At 46.8% G+C, this 14,602-nt stretch overlaps 1 protein-coding gene across 4 annotated transcripts in view; it reads left to right on the top strand.

The window, feature by feature from the left end:
- Nucleotides 1-13,910, top strand: part of LOC121003102 (dynamin binding protein) — a 123,850-nt gene extending 109,940 nt beyond the window's left edge. Inside the window, exons 7-14 of one of the 4 annotated variants that reach the window (XM_040434679.1) lie at nt 631-761; nt 940-1,044; nt 3,302-3,430; nt 4,240-4,572; nt 7,369-7,548; nt 7,646-7,844; nt 9,088-9,629; nt 11,792-13,910. In XM_040434679.1, the coding sequence (XP_040290613.1) occupies nt 631-761; nt 940-1,044; nt 3,302-3,430; nt 4,240-4,572; nt 7,369-7,548; nt 7,646-7,844; nt 9,088-9,629; nt 11,792-11,977 (1,805 nt within the window). In that variant the 3' untranslated portion in view covers nt 11,978-13,910. The remainder of the gene's footprint in view (nt 1-630; nt 762-939; nt 1,045-3,301; nt 3,431-4,239; nt 4,573-7,368; nt 7,549-7,645; nt 7,845-9,087; nt 9,630-11,791) is intronic. The other 3 variants (XM_040434676.1, XM_040434677.1, XM_040434678.1) reach the window with 3 other exon arrangements.
- The last annotated feature ends 692 nt before the right edge of the window (nt 13,911-14,602 follow it).

Raw genomic sequence — 14,602 nt, 5'->3', positions numbered from 1 at the left:
GGCAGGGACGGACATCTTGCCCGGTGCTACAATTTGTTTGCCTGCAACGCTGCTCCGATTGGCAGGAAATTGCCGCCGGCCATGTCAATCGTCAATCTACCGGTAGGTGGCGACTTCTTCACCTGCGAGGACACGCCCTTCCATGTGAAGAACTTTCTAGCCCCTTCAATCGCGAGAGCTGGATTCCATCTCCCCATTTGAACAAACCGGTGGTCAAGCTCCATTCAAAGCCTATGGGACTGATGAGGATAGCTGAGCCGCTGCACTGCCATCTCCGGCTGTCCCATAGGGAGTGACCACCTCAAAAGGGGGAAATGGGGCCCTAGTTCTCACGACAGTCTGACCCCACCAGTCATCCAGTGGATCAGCGAGAAGTTGTCATTCTGGGACAACCCCTTTAAGGCGAGCATACACCATAGATAGCTGTCGGCTGAGTGTGCATGTCTTCTCACTGCTTCCAGATACCTGTGAGATCAGAAGGATCAAGCTTATTAAAGTACAACATGCTCGATCCTTCTTTTCCTTAACATCTATAGGAGGAGAGTCAGGGCACCCCCATAAACATTAGATGGTCCCGCCGAAATCCTAGTCCTCTACATATGACAATTAACTGGCGATTATCCTTCACAGTGGTCAAGTACCGGAAAGGAGATGAAGAGAGTCTGATCGACAAGATCTATAAACTGAATATCCACTCCATCATCAAGAAATCCAACCGGGTGAGCAGCCACCTGAAGCATCTCACCGGACTCTCCCCTCAGGTAATGGAGCTTGATAAATGGGATCATGTTAAAGGAGGAGTCCGTGATTTTACGGAAACAGCTCCCCTCTTGTCCATAGGCTATGTCCGGTATTGCAGCCACAAGGAATAGTACAGTATAAGAAATGGTGTTGGTCGTGGTCATAATAACCTGAAAGAAATGCCAATCTCATCGCCAGATTAAAGACGAAGCGTTTGAGGAGACGGAGAAGAACTTCAGAATGCAGGAGCGGCTGATCAAGTCCTTCATCCGTGACCTATCTGTCTATCTCCAGCACATCAGGGTGAGGCCTTGATAGCAGTGCCATAAATCTTGAAATGTTGTCCCATACGAGGGGCCCTCCACTCATATCCTCCAGGGTTAATTAGTAACATTACGACGTGTTCTCTCTATCCGTTCCCTCGGGGTTACACTTTGAACTTGTAAATAGTCAGGGGCACCTGAATTCATAAATGTATGACTTTTTCCCTTGTGAAACCTGACCATAGACACAAAGATTCACCCCGGTCAGACAATCAGTGTGTATGAAAGTTCTTCCTTAAAGGGGATGTCTGAAGGGGGGGGGGGGGGGCTACAAAGGCCATCTTATTCACTGAAGCACCTGACATATCCATACATTGCACAGATAACCCTTTGATTTCAATGGAAATTAAAGGGGTTCTACAGTTTGTTTTAACTGATCTATCCTCTGGATAGATCATCAGCATCTGATCGGCGGGGGTCCGACACCCGGGACCCCCGCTGATCCGCTGTTTGAGAAGGCAGCGGCGCTGGCAGTAGTGCCGCGACCTTCTCACTGTTTACCGCAGGCCCAGTGACGTCACGACTGGTATCAACTGGCCTGGCCGGGGCTAAGCTCCATTCAAGTGAACAGAGCTTAGCCGCGCCCAGGCCAGGTGATACTAGTCGTGACGTCACTGGGCCAGCGGTAAACAGTGAGATGGCAGCGGCGCTGCTGGAACGGCGCTGCCTTCTCAAACAGCCGATCAGCGGCGGTCCCGGGTGTCGGACCCACGCCGATCAGATGCTGATGATCTATCCAGAGGATAGATCATCAGTTAAAACAAACTGCAGAACCCCTTTAAGTAATTCTCAATTTCCCATGTGGCGGTGCTGTACGGGAATTGAGCACTTACCACTTATTTCCCTCACAGATTACAACTGATCAGTGATCGCCTTGTGATCAGTTTATTGTCACCGTACTCTTCAACTGAACAACCCCTTTAAGGTGTACAGTGATGGTCAGCTGCCAATATGTAGTTAAATTTTTTTATTGAGATTAACCCAATTAAACCAGCCATACTGACTGGTAGTGTTGATCCTACTGATTAAAATGATATCTGACTTGTGAATATCTGTTGCGGCGTTGCAGAGAAAAAAGGCTTTTATTCTTTAAGCAAATGAGAACTGCAGTGCATCGAGAGGCGGGGCCTGACCACCAGTTCACCTCTGCTGGCCACACCCCTCCATACACTGAAGCCCTCATCGTTATCAAAACTAAAAGTCTTTTTTCTCAGGAGTGCCGCAGTCGATTTTCACAAGACTGGTGTCATTTTAATCAGCAGGGTCAACCTTACCAACCAGTATACCTGGTTTTGAAGTTGATCTTGCTGATAAGTGCTCTTTAAAGTGGTTACCCATAATTAGAAATTCTGGCTGTTTTGTAGTTCAGTTTAAGGCTGTGGACAGGTGTGGCGCTCTTTTTAGAAGAAAGCAGCCATGTTTTCTAATCCTGTGAAATCCCTTTAAGTAGGAGACTTTTGTAAAATATTAATAAACTTAGTCCAAGTGGGACATGACATTACGGTTCCTCTGATGTGACGTTACAGGGGACGCCCCTTATAATTGCTATGTAGGAGAAGATCCTGGATTATAGCTGGAAATAGACCTATTCTGCAGCCCATTATTTTGAATAAAGCTCATTGTATAATGGAAAATTATACTTCAGCACACGTCTTGTCCTAAAATGCGGTGGATGGCAAAAATGGCACAAGTCAATTCATCAAAAAGTCCAATGTGACATAACTGGCCTATTTTGGTGGCATGTTGCTATTCCTTATAGCTGGCTTACATGTATGTGAAAAAATAGCGCTTCTGTAATACGTTTATGCGTTTTACGACCCCTTAGCCACACCCCTTTTGTAGAAATTTTTCTAAATTGTTGAGATACCTGCTAATTTTTTTTTGCCGACTTTGATGAATATTGAAGCCATGTGTTACCCCCGGACTATCCAATGCAAGGATTAGCAACTACTGCAGTCCAGCTGTGATGAAACTACAACTCCCAGCATGCACACTTGCTTGACTGTTCTTAGTACTCATATAGAAGTGAATGGAGCATGCTGGGATTTGTAGTTTCACAACAGCTGGGGGTTGCTGACCCCTTATCTAGTAGAAAAGACCAGGAGCTGACTAGGACAGAGAGGTGTGAACTGACCCTTATTGGTGCATAGTGACCCATCCTCCCTGCTACAGACGGTGTGTGTCCGGCCTTCACTGAAATAGACATTCCCAAACCGGGTTTTACTTGTGTTTTCTAGGAATCTGCCTGTGTAAAAGTTCTGGCTGCCATGAGCATGTGGGACTTGTACACGGAGAAAGGAACCAGTGACCTGGAGAAATTTCAGAAGGCTCATCGTCACATCAGCGAGAAGCTGTTCGCAGAATTTGTGAGTGCTCGTCGTAGAAATCTCTCTTGTTGATTTTATTATAAGTCTATATATTTACGGTAAAATTCCCTTAAAAGCAGTCTGCCAGCAGTTTTGACCATGCTAAACCGCTCACAGCACTAGGTAGGGGACAGATAGAGCAGGCAAAACATACTTTTTGTGGAGCTTTAATTATTAGAAGTAGTGAGAACATGAAGTTTTCTTCTGCCAGGTTCTGCTCCTGCAAGTGTCCAGGAGGCAGAGCTTCACTGTGACATGCTCTCTGAGCTGAGTTGCTTTGTACACTTCTCCTCCACTCCAAGTGACTGATGTAGTGTTCTCCTGGTTGGATGCTACATCCGTCACTCAGAGGAGAGCAGAGAGCACTTCACAGAGAATCTCTGCCTCCTGGGCACTTGCAAGAGCAGAACCTTGCAGAATAAAACTTCATATTCACTCTACTTCTGATAATAAAAACTCCACAAAACGTATGTTTGTGTCCTGCTCTCCCCAACCCCTACCTAGTGCTGTCTGCAGTTTATCATAATCAAAACTTCTGACAGACTCCCTTTAATCCACCATCAATAGGACTGATAGATGTCAGATTATCCATAGTCTGGATTATCAGATTGACAGCTCAGTTTTCTGCTAATTCCACATTATTTAGCAGTTTTGCATCAAATTATTTCTGGGTTATCAGATCCCAGATTGAAAGATGTTCAGGGTATATAAATGAATCATATACTATAGCAATAGCGTTACTACTATGGTCATGCTGCAGTATAAGGAGAGGAAATGTTAATCTTATTTTCTGTTATTTTGTCTCACAGAAAGAACGAACCGAGAAGTTGGTGATCTCCCCCTTGAATCAGCTGCTCACCATGTTTGCCGGACCTCACAAGCTGGTGCAGAAACGCTTCGACAAGCTCCTGGACTATCACAACTGCACCGAGCGAGCGGAGAAACTGAAGGACAAGAAGACCCTGGATGAGCTGCAGTCGGCCAGAAACAACTATGAAGCTCTGAACGCCCAGCTCCTGGATGAGCTGCCCAAATTTCACAATTACGCCAAGGAGTTGTTTGCGAACTGTGTCCGTGGCTACGCCAACGCCCACTGTGACTTTGTGAAACTCGCCTTGGAGGAACTGAAACCACTTCTATCAGTAAGTCCCATCTCCTCGTGTAATATTCCTGATAGAGTCTAATCCATAGCATTCAATGTCCCTGTGTTTCCTCTGGTGGTAAGTGGGAGCAGTAAGCCTTGACATACAGAATATCTGACATATGCCAAACAAGAAGTATTGGTTTCAGTTCGCCCGCTATACAGTCCCGGATGCACGGAAGTGTGCGGAAACACCACAGTAACCACGAAACACCGGCAAAGGAAATCCAGCGTCCATTAAAAGATTGTGGAGACCTTATTTGTATTGTCTTTTTAAAATCCAGGAAAAAAAAACACCAGATCTGATAATTCAAAAACATAATTCCGTGGTAGCGGAATCCATAACGGAATTCGTAGATCAGTGTTTCCCAACCAGCGTGCCTCCAGCTGTTGCAAAACTACAACTCCCAGCATGCCCGGACAGCCTTTGGCTGTGCGGGCATGCTGGGAGGTGTAGTTTTGCAACAGCTGGAGGCACGCTGGTTGGGAAACACTGTCGTAGATAACCCGAAACTTGTACGCCAAAGTTGAAATACAAGTTCACTCATCTCTAGCCGTTATATGATTTTATGCCATGAATAAGGATCATCATTATTGTCCGATTTCAAAACGCGTAGGAATTTTGTGCCTCCTTGGTGTTTTTTTTTTTCTGGCTTTTAAATAGACGGCCTTTTATTCGATGCTGGATTTCCTTTGCCAGTGTTTCAGAATATTTAACACGTCCACCAAATTAAAGGGGTTATCCAATTTCACAAACAGCCCCCCCCCCATGTGCTGGGCCCCTCAGAGGGAATATACTTACCCCGATCCCTGCACCACTCCTGGTCCCCGCACCGCCACTGCTGCTTCTCCCTGTACACGGATGAAAACAGGGGAGCAGCCAATAGCAGGCGGGGACTGGGACAAGCCTCCCTAGCGCCACCCCTGATGCTAGTGAGGCTCGCCCCTCCCTAGCATCGCGGTTCACTCTAGGGAGGCTCCTCCCAGTCCCGGCCTGCCATTGGCTGCTCCCCCCCGACACCGGATATTTTCATCCATGTACAGGGAGAAGCGGCGGTGCGGGGACCAGAAGCAGAGTGGGGAGCAGGGTAAGTATATTCCCTCTGAGGGGCCCGGCACATGGGGGGGGGGTGTTTGTGAAATTGGATAACCCTTTTTAACATTAAAGGGGTCTTCCATTTTGCAAACAGTTGGAGGCAGCGGGCTTAGAGTGGCTGAAAACATAAAAGAGCTGATCCTCACCGATCCTTTGCCACTTCTGTTCCGATGCTGCTGCTCTCTACTTCCTGCTTCTGTTTCGGCACAGGAAATGCCTTCTCAGTCAATAACTGGCCGCTAAGGTGACCCACCACTGATCGGCTGAGCTGGCATATTCTGTGCATTTAGACAGGAACAGGAAGTGGAGAGCAGCGACCACAACGGAAGAGCAGGGGCACAGGTTTAGTGAGGTGAGTATTGCTTCTTAAAGAGCATCTGTCAGCCAGATCAACCCTAATAAACCAGTCATCGTGCCTGGTAGGGCTGACCCTGTTGATTAAAAAAAAATCCCTGTCTTCCCAGGATCTGTTGCAGTATTTAGGGGGAAAAAAGTGTTTTTAAAATATGTAAATTAGGCGCACCGAGGACAGGCCCTAGGCACTTGGTGCACCATGGTTCTTCCACTCTGCTCCCACCTGTATGTATGGCCCTGTCAATTAAGTGGAGGAACGAGTGTCCAGGGAGGCACAGCAGAGGAGCTAAGATCACTGAGTGGCTCGGTCCCACCCTTGGTGCACTTATTCCCTAATTTGAATATTTTTGAAAAAACACTCTGGCAACTGGTGAGGGGAAGAAAGGTATTATTTTACTCAGCGGGGTCAACCCTACCAGGCATTATGACTGGTGTAGTCGGGTTGATCCTGCTTACACATGCCATTTAATCCACTAGAAGGGCTCATGCACACCAAAATTTTTTTTTCCTTGTCCGTTCAGTTTTTTTTTTTGCTGCCCTTATGCTGGACCTTTCACTTCAATGCCACCGCAAAAAATGGAAATAACTCCATATGCATTCCGTGTCCGCACGGCCATTCTGCAAAAAAATAAAACATGTCCTATAATTGCCCGCATCCGGGTTGTTCCATAAAATGCTGAATGCACACGGCCGGTATCCGTGTTTGGCGTATTTGCAATTTGCGTGCCGCAAAACACCTAACAGTCGTGTGCATGAGCCCTAAGGGTGCATTCACACAACTGTATGTATTTAAAGATCCGCAAAAAATACGGATGACATCCGTGTTACACCTGTGTTTTTGAGGACCCATTGTAACAATGTCTTTTCTTGTCTGCAAAACGGACAAGAATAGGAAATGTTCTGTCTTTTTTGCGGGGCCGTGGATGGAGTGTGCTGTTCTCGTTTTTTGTAGCCCCATTGAAATGAATGGGTCCGCATCAAATCCTCAATAAATGCAGATCAGTTGCCGACCAAAATTACGGTCATGTGAATGGAGCCTAAACCTCTGGTTGTTTGCAAACTGAAAACCACCTTTTATAGTCAGTTGTGCAGTAAAGGACTGGAGTGAACAACAGGGAGGCATTGGGCCACGTTTGATGTAAATACCATAGATCTGGAACCACATGCCTGTAGCTACCAGTCCATGATCCACTGACATGGATTCTATCCATTGCCTTGGTTTGACTTAATAAAGGTTTTTTATTCCTAAGACACCAAATAGTTGGGAGGGGACAGCCAGAACCAAATCATAATTATTCTGTAGGGTTAAGGCATTCTTGACCCTGACTACTATTTGCTTTCTGTTAGCTCCTGGGGATTGGAGGCCGAGAGGGGAACCTCATTGCTTTATTCCAAGAAGAGCACAGCAAGGTTCTAGAACAGCTCCAGGTCTTCACATTCTTCCCTGAGAACCCTCCCCCGGCCAAGAAGCCTTTTGAGAGGAAAACTATTGAACGGCAATCTGCTAGAAAGACCGTACCAAACCCGGTGAGTTGTGTGCCACTACACCCCGGATACCATAGCCATTGGCTGTTTTTTCTTTGGAGAATGTCCTGTTCCTAAATGAAGTCCATTACCTTCACAGGCCAAATACATCCCACAGCTGGATGAACATCGGACGTTGCTGCTCGCTAGGTACCCACCTGAAAAACTCTACCAGGCTGAACGCAACTTCAATGCTGCCCAGGACCTGGATGTCTGTGTACAGGAGGGGGATCTGGTTGGCGTCATTAAGCAGCAGGATCCAATGGGTAGTCCTAATCGGTGGCTGGTAGACAATGGAGGTGAGATGTTCAGGTTTACTTTGTCTACATGAATAAGTGCATGACTGCTGATATTTTTGTGATTTTCTTGGAGGGTACTAGCTCAGAAGCCCATTTGCTATCTTCTAGCATTGGTAATGGGATAACGTGACTCGTACTGTAAACAGAGTTGGTGGAGGCCTCTGGGCAAAAAATTTGTAGCAGCCGCCCTCACCATCTGTAGAACTACCTGACCCTTACAGAGGTCGGTCCATCTGGGACATTGATGGCATATCGCTAGTATATGCTATCAATGTCAGATGGGTGCGGGTCCCCCCTTTGTTACCCACTCCTATCTCCAGAACGGGGGTCCCAAAGTGAAGGAGAGCACACCCCTCTTGCGCGGCATGCTGTCCATTCATGGCTTTGGGAGTTCCAAAAACGGCAGAGCGAGAGCGCTTGGCTGTTTTTGGAAGTCCCATAGCAGTGAATGGAGGGTGACCGCACATCGTGGCTACTCTCTGCTCACTTCAGGGGCCCCATTCTGGAGATAGGTGCAGGTCCCACCTCTGGGATCCGTATCTATCTAACATTGATGGCATATCCTATCAATATGCCATCCGTGTCCCAGATGGGCCAACCCTTTTAAAACTGGGTGTTTTGTAGGCAGACGAACCAGTGGCTCCCATAAGGCGGCCATTCCTATTAGATGAGCGTGCCAATTTTGGTGGTATGAACCAATCATGTAATGTGTACAGGAGCATCTCGATTATCATCTTATGGCTCAGGGGATGAATGACACCGCCAGAGGTCGACGTTACTCCCCTTGTCCTATAGAAAGCACAGGCATGTTCATCCAAATGAGGCATAGCTGTCCTCCAAACGGGTGTTTCTGTGTTTCATGGTTCTATATTAAAGCCAAACCCCTATCAAAATCTAGGTATGGCAGCACATAACACCAAAAGTTTGCTAACATTTTCCAAGGCCTTCCGGATTCTCCAAAATATTTTTTTTTTTTTGCTGGATTGTCTGTGGTCAACGATTATCTTCATACCCGAACTATCAAATAATTGGATCTAAATCTTCACCTTTAATTTGGTGACTGCATTGTGCCTGTGTTTGACACTCTTATATTTTTATAGGTCATGGTCCCTTCAAAGACCCATTGTCTGTAATGGATAATTTCTTGTAGGCCAACCACTCTAGATGGAAGCTCTTGGAGATACAGTCATAATGGGAGTTGTAACGATTACCTACTAATGGGCCATTGTGTTTCCTTCCACAGTGACGAAAGGTTTTGTATACAGCTCCTTCTTGAGGCCGTACAACACCCGGCACAGCCATTCAGACGCATCTATCGGCAGTCATTCCTCCACCGAGTCTGGCTATGGTGGCTCCTCTCCTAATTTCTCAAGACAGAACAGCACTTTAACCATCAACCCCAGCATTGGCTCTGTGAGTTTCACCACCGCTTCCACCGCAAGGTCTTCAATGGAGTCCTCTGGGCCGAGCAGCGGTCTCCTGGACACCAATGTTCCTTCCAAATCTAGTTTCACTGTTGAGATGGCCTCAAAAAGGTTTAGTGAAACAGACTCTGGTCCACTACCACGAATTATGGAAAAGGAGAACATGATCACCACCGACTGTGCCGAACAGAGTGACTCTAGTCGAAGGGGGAGCCAAACTGAAAACGGAAGTGTGTCAACGTTGCAGAACAGTGGAGACAAAGGGTTAAATGCTGCTAATCGCAAACCGTATAGAAAAAAGACACCTTCACCGATGGGAAGTGACGTTGAGCCGGAAGGAGGTGATTTGGAGGGGAACCAGGTGGGACTGCTTAGATTTCTTATACCATTTAGAATTCATTAATTTATTTCCCTCCACATTTCATAAATGATCCATTGTGTTTTGGTCTATTATATCTGGTGTAACACCCCCTACTGTCCATTATAAGAATAGTGAAAAGCATCGAGGACTACCATGACCATGTGGAAGCATGAGGCTGCAGGCTGAGGAGTACATTTATACAGGTCATGAAACTATGAGATGACATTCATCCTTGTAAGACACATCTCAGCTGCTGCAGAGCTTCTTTATGAAAAGATATGGGATATTCTGGTCTACAGTTTATTAATATATATGAAACTGCCTCATTCTTAGGGCTCGTTCACACAAACGTTTTTTGAGTTCCGTATAAGGGCCGTTTTTGCATTCCGTATACGGTACCATTCATTTCAATGGGTCCGCAAAAAATGTCCATTCCGTGACCCCACAAAAATTATGAGACATGTCCTATTCCTGTCCGTTTTGCGGACAAGAATAGGCATCTCTATAATTGGCCTCCAGTTCTGTTCCGCAAATTGCCGAAGGCACACGGGCAACATCCGTGTTTTGCAGATCCGTGGACCGCAAAAAACGGCACGGTCGTGTGCATTAAGAAGACCTGTAGCAGCTGAGCATGCTTTATCTCCTGCAGTAGCCAAATTCACACTTCAGTTATTAGGTCAGTTATTGTGAACAAAAACCAGTAGTGAACCCTACTAAGAGGCAAGGTATACTGGAAAGATCTGCACCTGTTCTGTGTTTTTGACCCGCTCCTGGTTTTGGTGCAAAATAACTGACGTGTGAACTCGACCTAAGGCATGCATTGTGTTCTGCTGCAACTGAGCATGAATTATCTCCTGCAGCAGCTGAGGCGCACATTGTGTACTGCAGCGGCCGAGGTCTCTACCATATCACTGGCACTGGACACCGGGGTCTCTACCATATCAATGGCACTGGACACCGGGGTCTCTACCATATCAATGGCACTGGACACCGGGGTCTCTACCATATCAATGGCACTGGACACCGGGGTCTCTACCATATCAATGGCACTGGACACCGGGGTCTCTACCATATCAATGGCACTGGACACCGGGGTCTCTACCATATCAATGGCACTGGACACCGGGGTCTCTACCATATCACTGGCACTGGACACCGGGGTCTCTACCATATCACTGGCACTGGACACCGGGGTCTCTACCATATCACTGGCACTGGACACCGGGGTCTCTACCATATCACTGGCACTGGACACCGGGGTCTCTACCATATCACTGGCACTGGACACCGGGGTCTCTACCATATCAATGGCACTGGACACCGGGGTCTCTACCATATCAATGGCACTGGACACCGGGGTCTCTACCATATCAATGGCACTGGACACCGGGGTCTCTACCATATCAATGGCACTGGACACCGGGGTCTCTACCATATCAATGGCACTGGACACCGGGGTCTCTACCATATCAATGGCACTGGACACCGGGGTCTCTACCATATCAATGGCACTGGACACCGGGGTCTCTACCATATCAATGGCACTGGACACCGGGGTCTCTACCATATCAATGGCACTGGACACCGGGGTCTCTACCATATCAATGGCACTGGACACCGGGGTCTCTACCATATCACTGGCACTGGACACCGGGGTCTCTACCATATCACTGGCACTGGACACCGGGGTCTCTACCATATCACTGGCACTGGACACCGGGGTCTCTACCATATCACTGGCACTGGACACCGGGGTCTCTACCATATCACTGGCACTGGACACCGGGGTCTCTACCATATCACTGGCACTGGACACCGGGGTCTCTACCATATCACTGGCACTGGACACCGGGGTCTCTACCATATCACTGGCATGTGACAGTACAGTTTATCCTATCCAATCGGACTTTGCATCTGCCTTAATCCTGTTTTTCCCACAGTAATTTCCTGCAATATTGGCTCACTTACCCCGACTAGTAATTAGACAAATTTGCTACACGATTTTTAAGAGATTTTTCCAGAATGGCTCATTTTTTGTCCACAGGCTAAGTCCACATGGGTCTAATCTGCACTACCAGACAGAGCCTGTCGACAAGAGTGGCGCTGTTCCTGGACAAGAACAGACCCTTTCCTGCCGCTTCATTGCGTTCCTGTCTTTTTAGGTGTATTACGCAGTTTACTCATTTAAAGCGCGCTCTCCAAACGAACTCTCAGTCACCACCAATCAAAGGGTCAAGATCCTGGAATTTCGAGATATGAATGGAAACAGCGAATGGTGGTTGGCTGAAGTAGAAGGAAGACGGGGCTACGTGCCATCCAACTATATCCGGAAGACGGAGTACACGTGAGATTGAATCTCGGCCAGGACATCATCTGTGCCTTTTTTTCTGAAATGACTTTTTGATGATTATTTTTTTTGTGCTGCTGAAATCACTTGAACACTATTTACAGAGAATCTGGTTTTATATAGTAGGACTTGGTATCCACTAGGACGTCCGTACGAAGAGAAAGTGGTTTAAAGGCAATCGTTTGGCCAGATATGGGCCCCGTCATCCCGGTGCCTACTGGTTTAAGGGAGTGAACATGGGCAACCATTGGCGATCCACCAAGCACAAATGCTGGTATAACCTGCAAGTCAAGGCCCTGTTGGCCTGTGGCTATAGGGGGTGTAGTTGTACCAGTATTATAGTTGGCACTATAGGTGGGGGCCTGTTACAGATTTGGGGCCCAAGTTCCATAGATATTAATTATTGACCGCCAGATATCACAGCCTCGCAACTAAACCTATGACTTTTGGGTGCAAAGTTAAACAAACCGGTTATTCATCTTTGCATTGCAAAAGTATTCAGAGCCATTCACTCCTTAGTTTCTACGTGTTGACATTTTAAAGGGGTTGTATAAAATTAGAAAAACATGCTTTCTTCAAGTAATGGCTCCAAGCCCATCCACAGGTTGGGTGTGGTATTGCAGCTCATCTCCATGGAAGTAAATGGGGCTGAGCTGCAATACCAGACACGGACAGACGTGGCGCTATTACTGGAAGAAATCAGTCATGTTTTCTCTAATCCCAGAGGAACCCTTTAAGGAAGCAGTTAAGGGAATACACACTTATGGGATTGCATTATCTTTTTTTTTTATAGTCAGACAGTTTGCTGTGCTCTGATTGGCTGATAGGTCAGAGTGGTGAGGACATGCCCGCTCTGGTCTCGCCAGCCATCGTGGATACTCCTTTGGTGGGAGTTGTGGCACTTATGATTTCTTAATTTTGTTTAAATGGAGATATTTAAGAATGGTTTTCTCTTGGGGACACAAATCTCTGCTTTACATTTTCCGTAACGCGGTGACTTTTCAGGGAACATCCACGAGTTCCGATCAACGCTCTCTCCAGTGTGTGGTGCTGATTGCAGATTGTAAAGCAGTATTACCAATTTTGTGTTCTTTTTTAAATTTTTGTAGAGGTATTAACACTGGTGGCTATGAAGGACCACACTTAAAGGGGTAGTACAGGATTTGAAAAGCATGACCGCTTCCTTCCAAAAACAGCGCCACCCCTGTCCACAGGTTATATGCGGCATTGCAGCTCTGTCCCGCTTCAATGGCGCCGAGCAGCAATACACAGTGATGGTGATGTTTTTGGAGGAAAGCAGCAATGCTTTTTTCTATTTCTGGACAACCCCTTTAAAGGATTTGAAAAACATGGCTGCTTTCGTCCATAAACAGCACCACAACTATCCACAGGTTGTATATGGTACTGCAGCTATGCTTCATTAAAACAAATTGGATTGAGCTGCAATATATCTAACAACCTGTGGACAGGTGTGGCACTGTTTTTGGAAGAAAGCAGCCATGTTTTTCAAATCCTGTACAACCCCTTTCTTTAAGAGATCGAATTCAGTCATATGTCGCCCCCACGTGCTGCTTATGCCATTCACATGGTCCATCGGAATAAATGGAGGTCTCCTCCCTAACCCAAAGCTGAAGTTCATTAAGGCTGTGGTCACCTAGAATGTGGTGCTACCAACATGTCAAGGGTTCTTATTAAAGGGGGGCTCATAAAAAAAAAAAGCCACCACCGATGTCAGTGGCAGGTATTACAACTTTCAAAGTGAGCTGCAATACCAGACCCAGCCACACACAAAAGTGGCACTGTACCTGGGGGGGGGGGGGGCCCTCTTTAAGTGGCACATTTACTCCTATGGGCCTGTGAGATGGCACCTACAGTCCTGCTTTTCAAGTCACCATCCCACCCCAGCCTCATGCACACGTCCGTGAGATACCGGACTGGCATCCTGCTTAGTGCAGGAGCGCACGGCGTCATTGGTTGCTAGGATGCCGTGCGCCCCGTGCTGCTTTACAGTAATACACTCGTATGATCTACGATGGCAGACGTTTAACCCCTTCCATGCCGCAGCTATCGGCTTTCCACAGTATTACTGTGCTGCGGCACAAAGCGCACGGCGTCATAGCAACCAATGACGCCGTGCGCTCCTGGATGCCAGTCCGGTGTCTCATGGACCGTGTTCCACGGACGTCTGCATGAGGCTTTAAAGGTTATAGAGGCTCCTGTCCTACCAAGATTTCAAGCCATCATGGCACTCCGCTGACGTCTGGGCTCTTCCGTTCTTTTGAGGATTTTTTTATTTTTTTTGCATTGACTGGTCCTTTTCAGCCTGGAAGAGGTTCAGGCAAGAGACTTTTGTAGAATCTACGATTTCCTATGAAATGAAGCATTATATACTATGTGTATCACACAGACCTGACACTTGTAGCAAGTAACAGGATGGCCGTTCAGACCTGACTACTGAAGGGAGTGAAATATCCGCGCTGTATCCTTACGTGTTTTATTTTTCTCATTGTATAAATGTGTTTTTACAGACCTAGCCTTTGCACATTTCCACATAGGCACCTTTTTAGGGGATGCGAGTTCTTTTTATCGATGCCGTTTTACGTTCAGAACAAATGTTGTATGATAC

Source organism: Bufo bufo, chromosome 6, assembly GCF_905171765.1.
Source record: "Bufo bufo chromosome 6, aBufBuf1.1, whole genome shotgun sequence".
Lineage (NCBI taxonomy): Eukaryota > Metazoa > Chordata > Amphibia > Anura > Bufonidae > Bufo > Bufo bufo.
The sequence above is the reverse complement of the archived record's forward strand: the minus strand, read 5'-3'. Positions and strand labels throughout refer to the sequence as shown.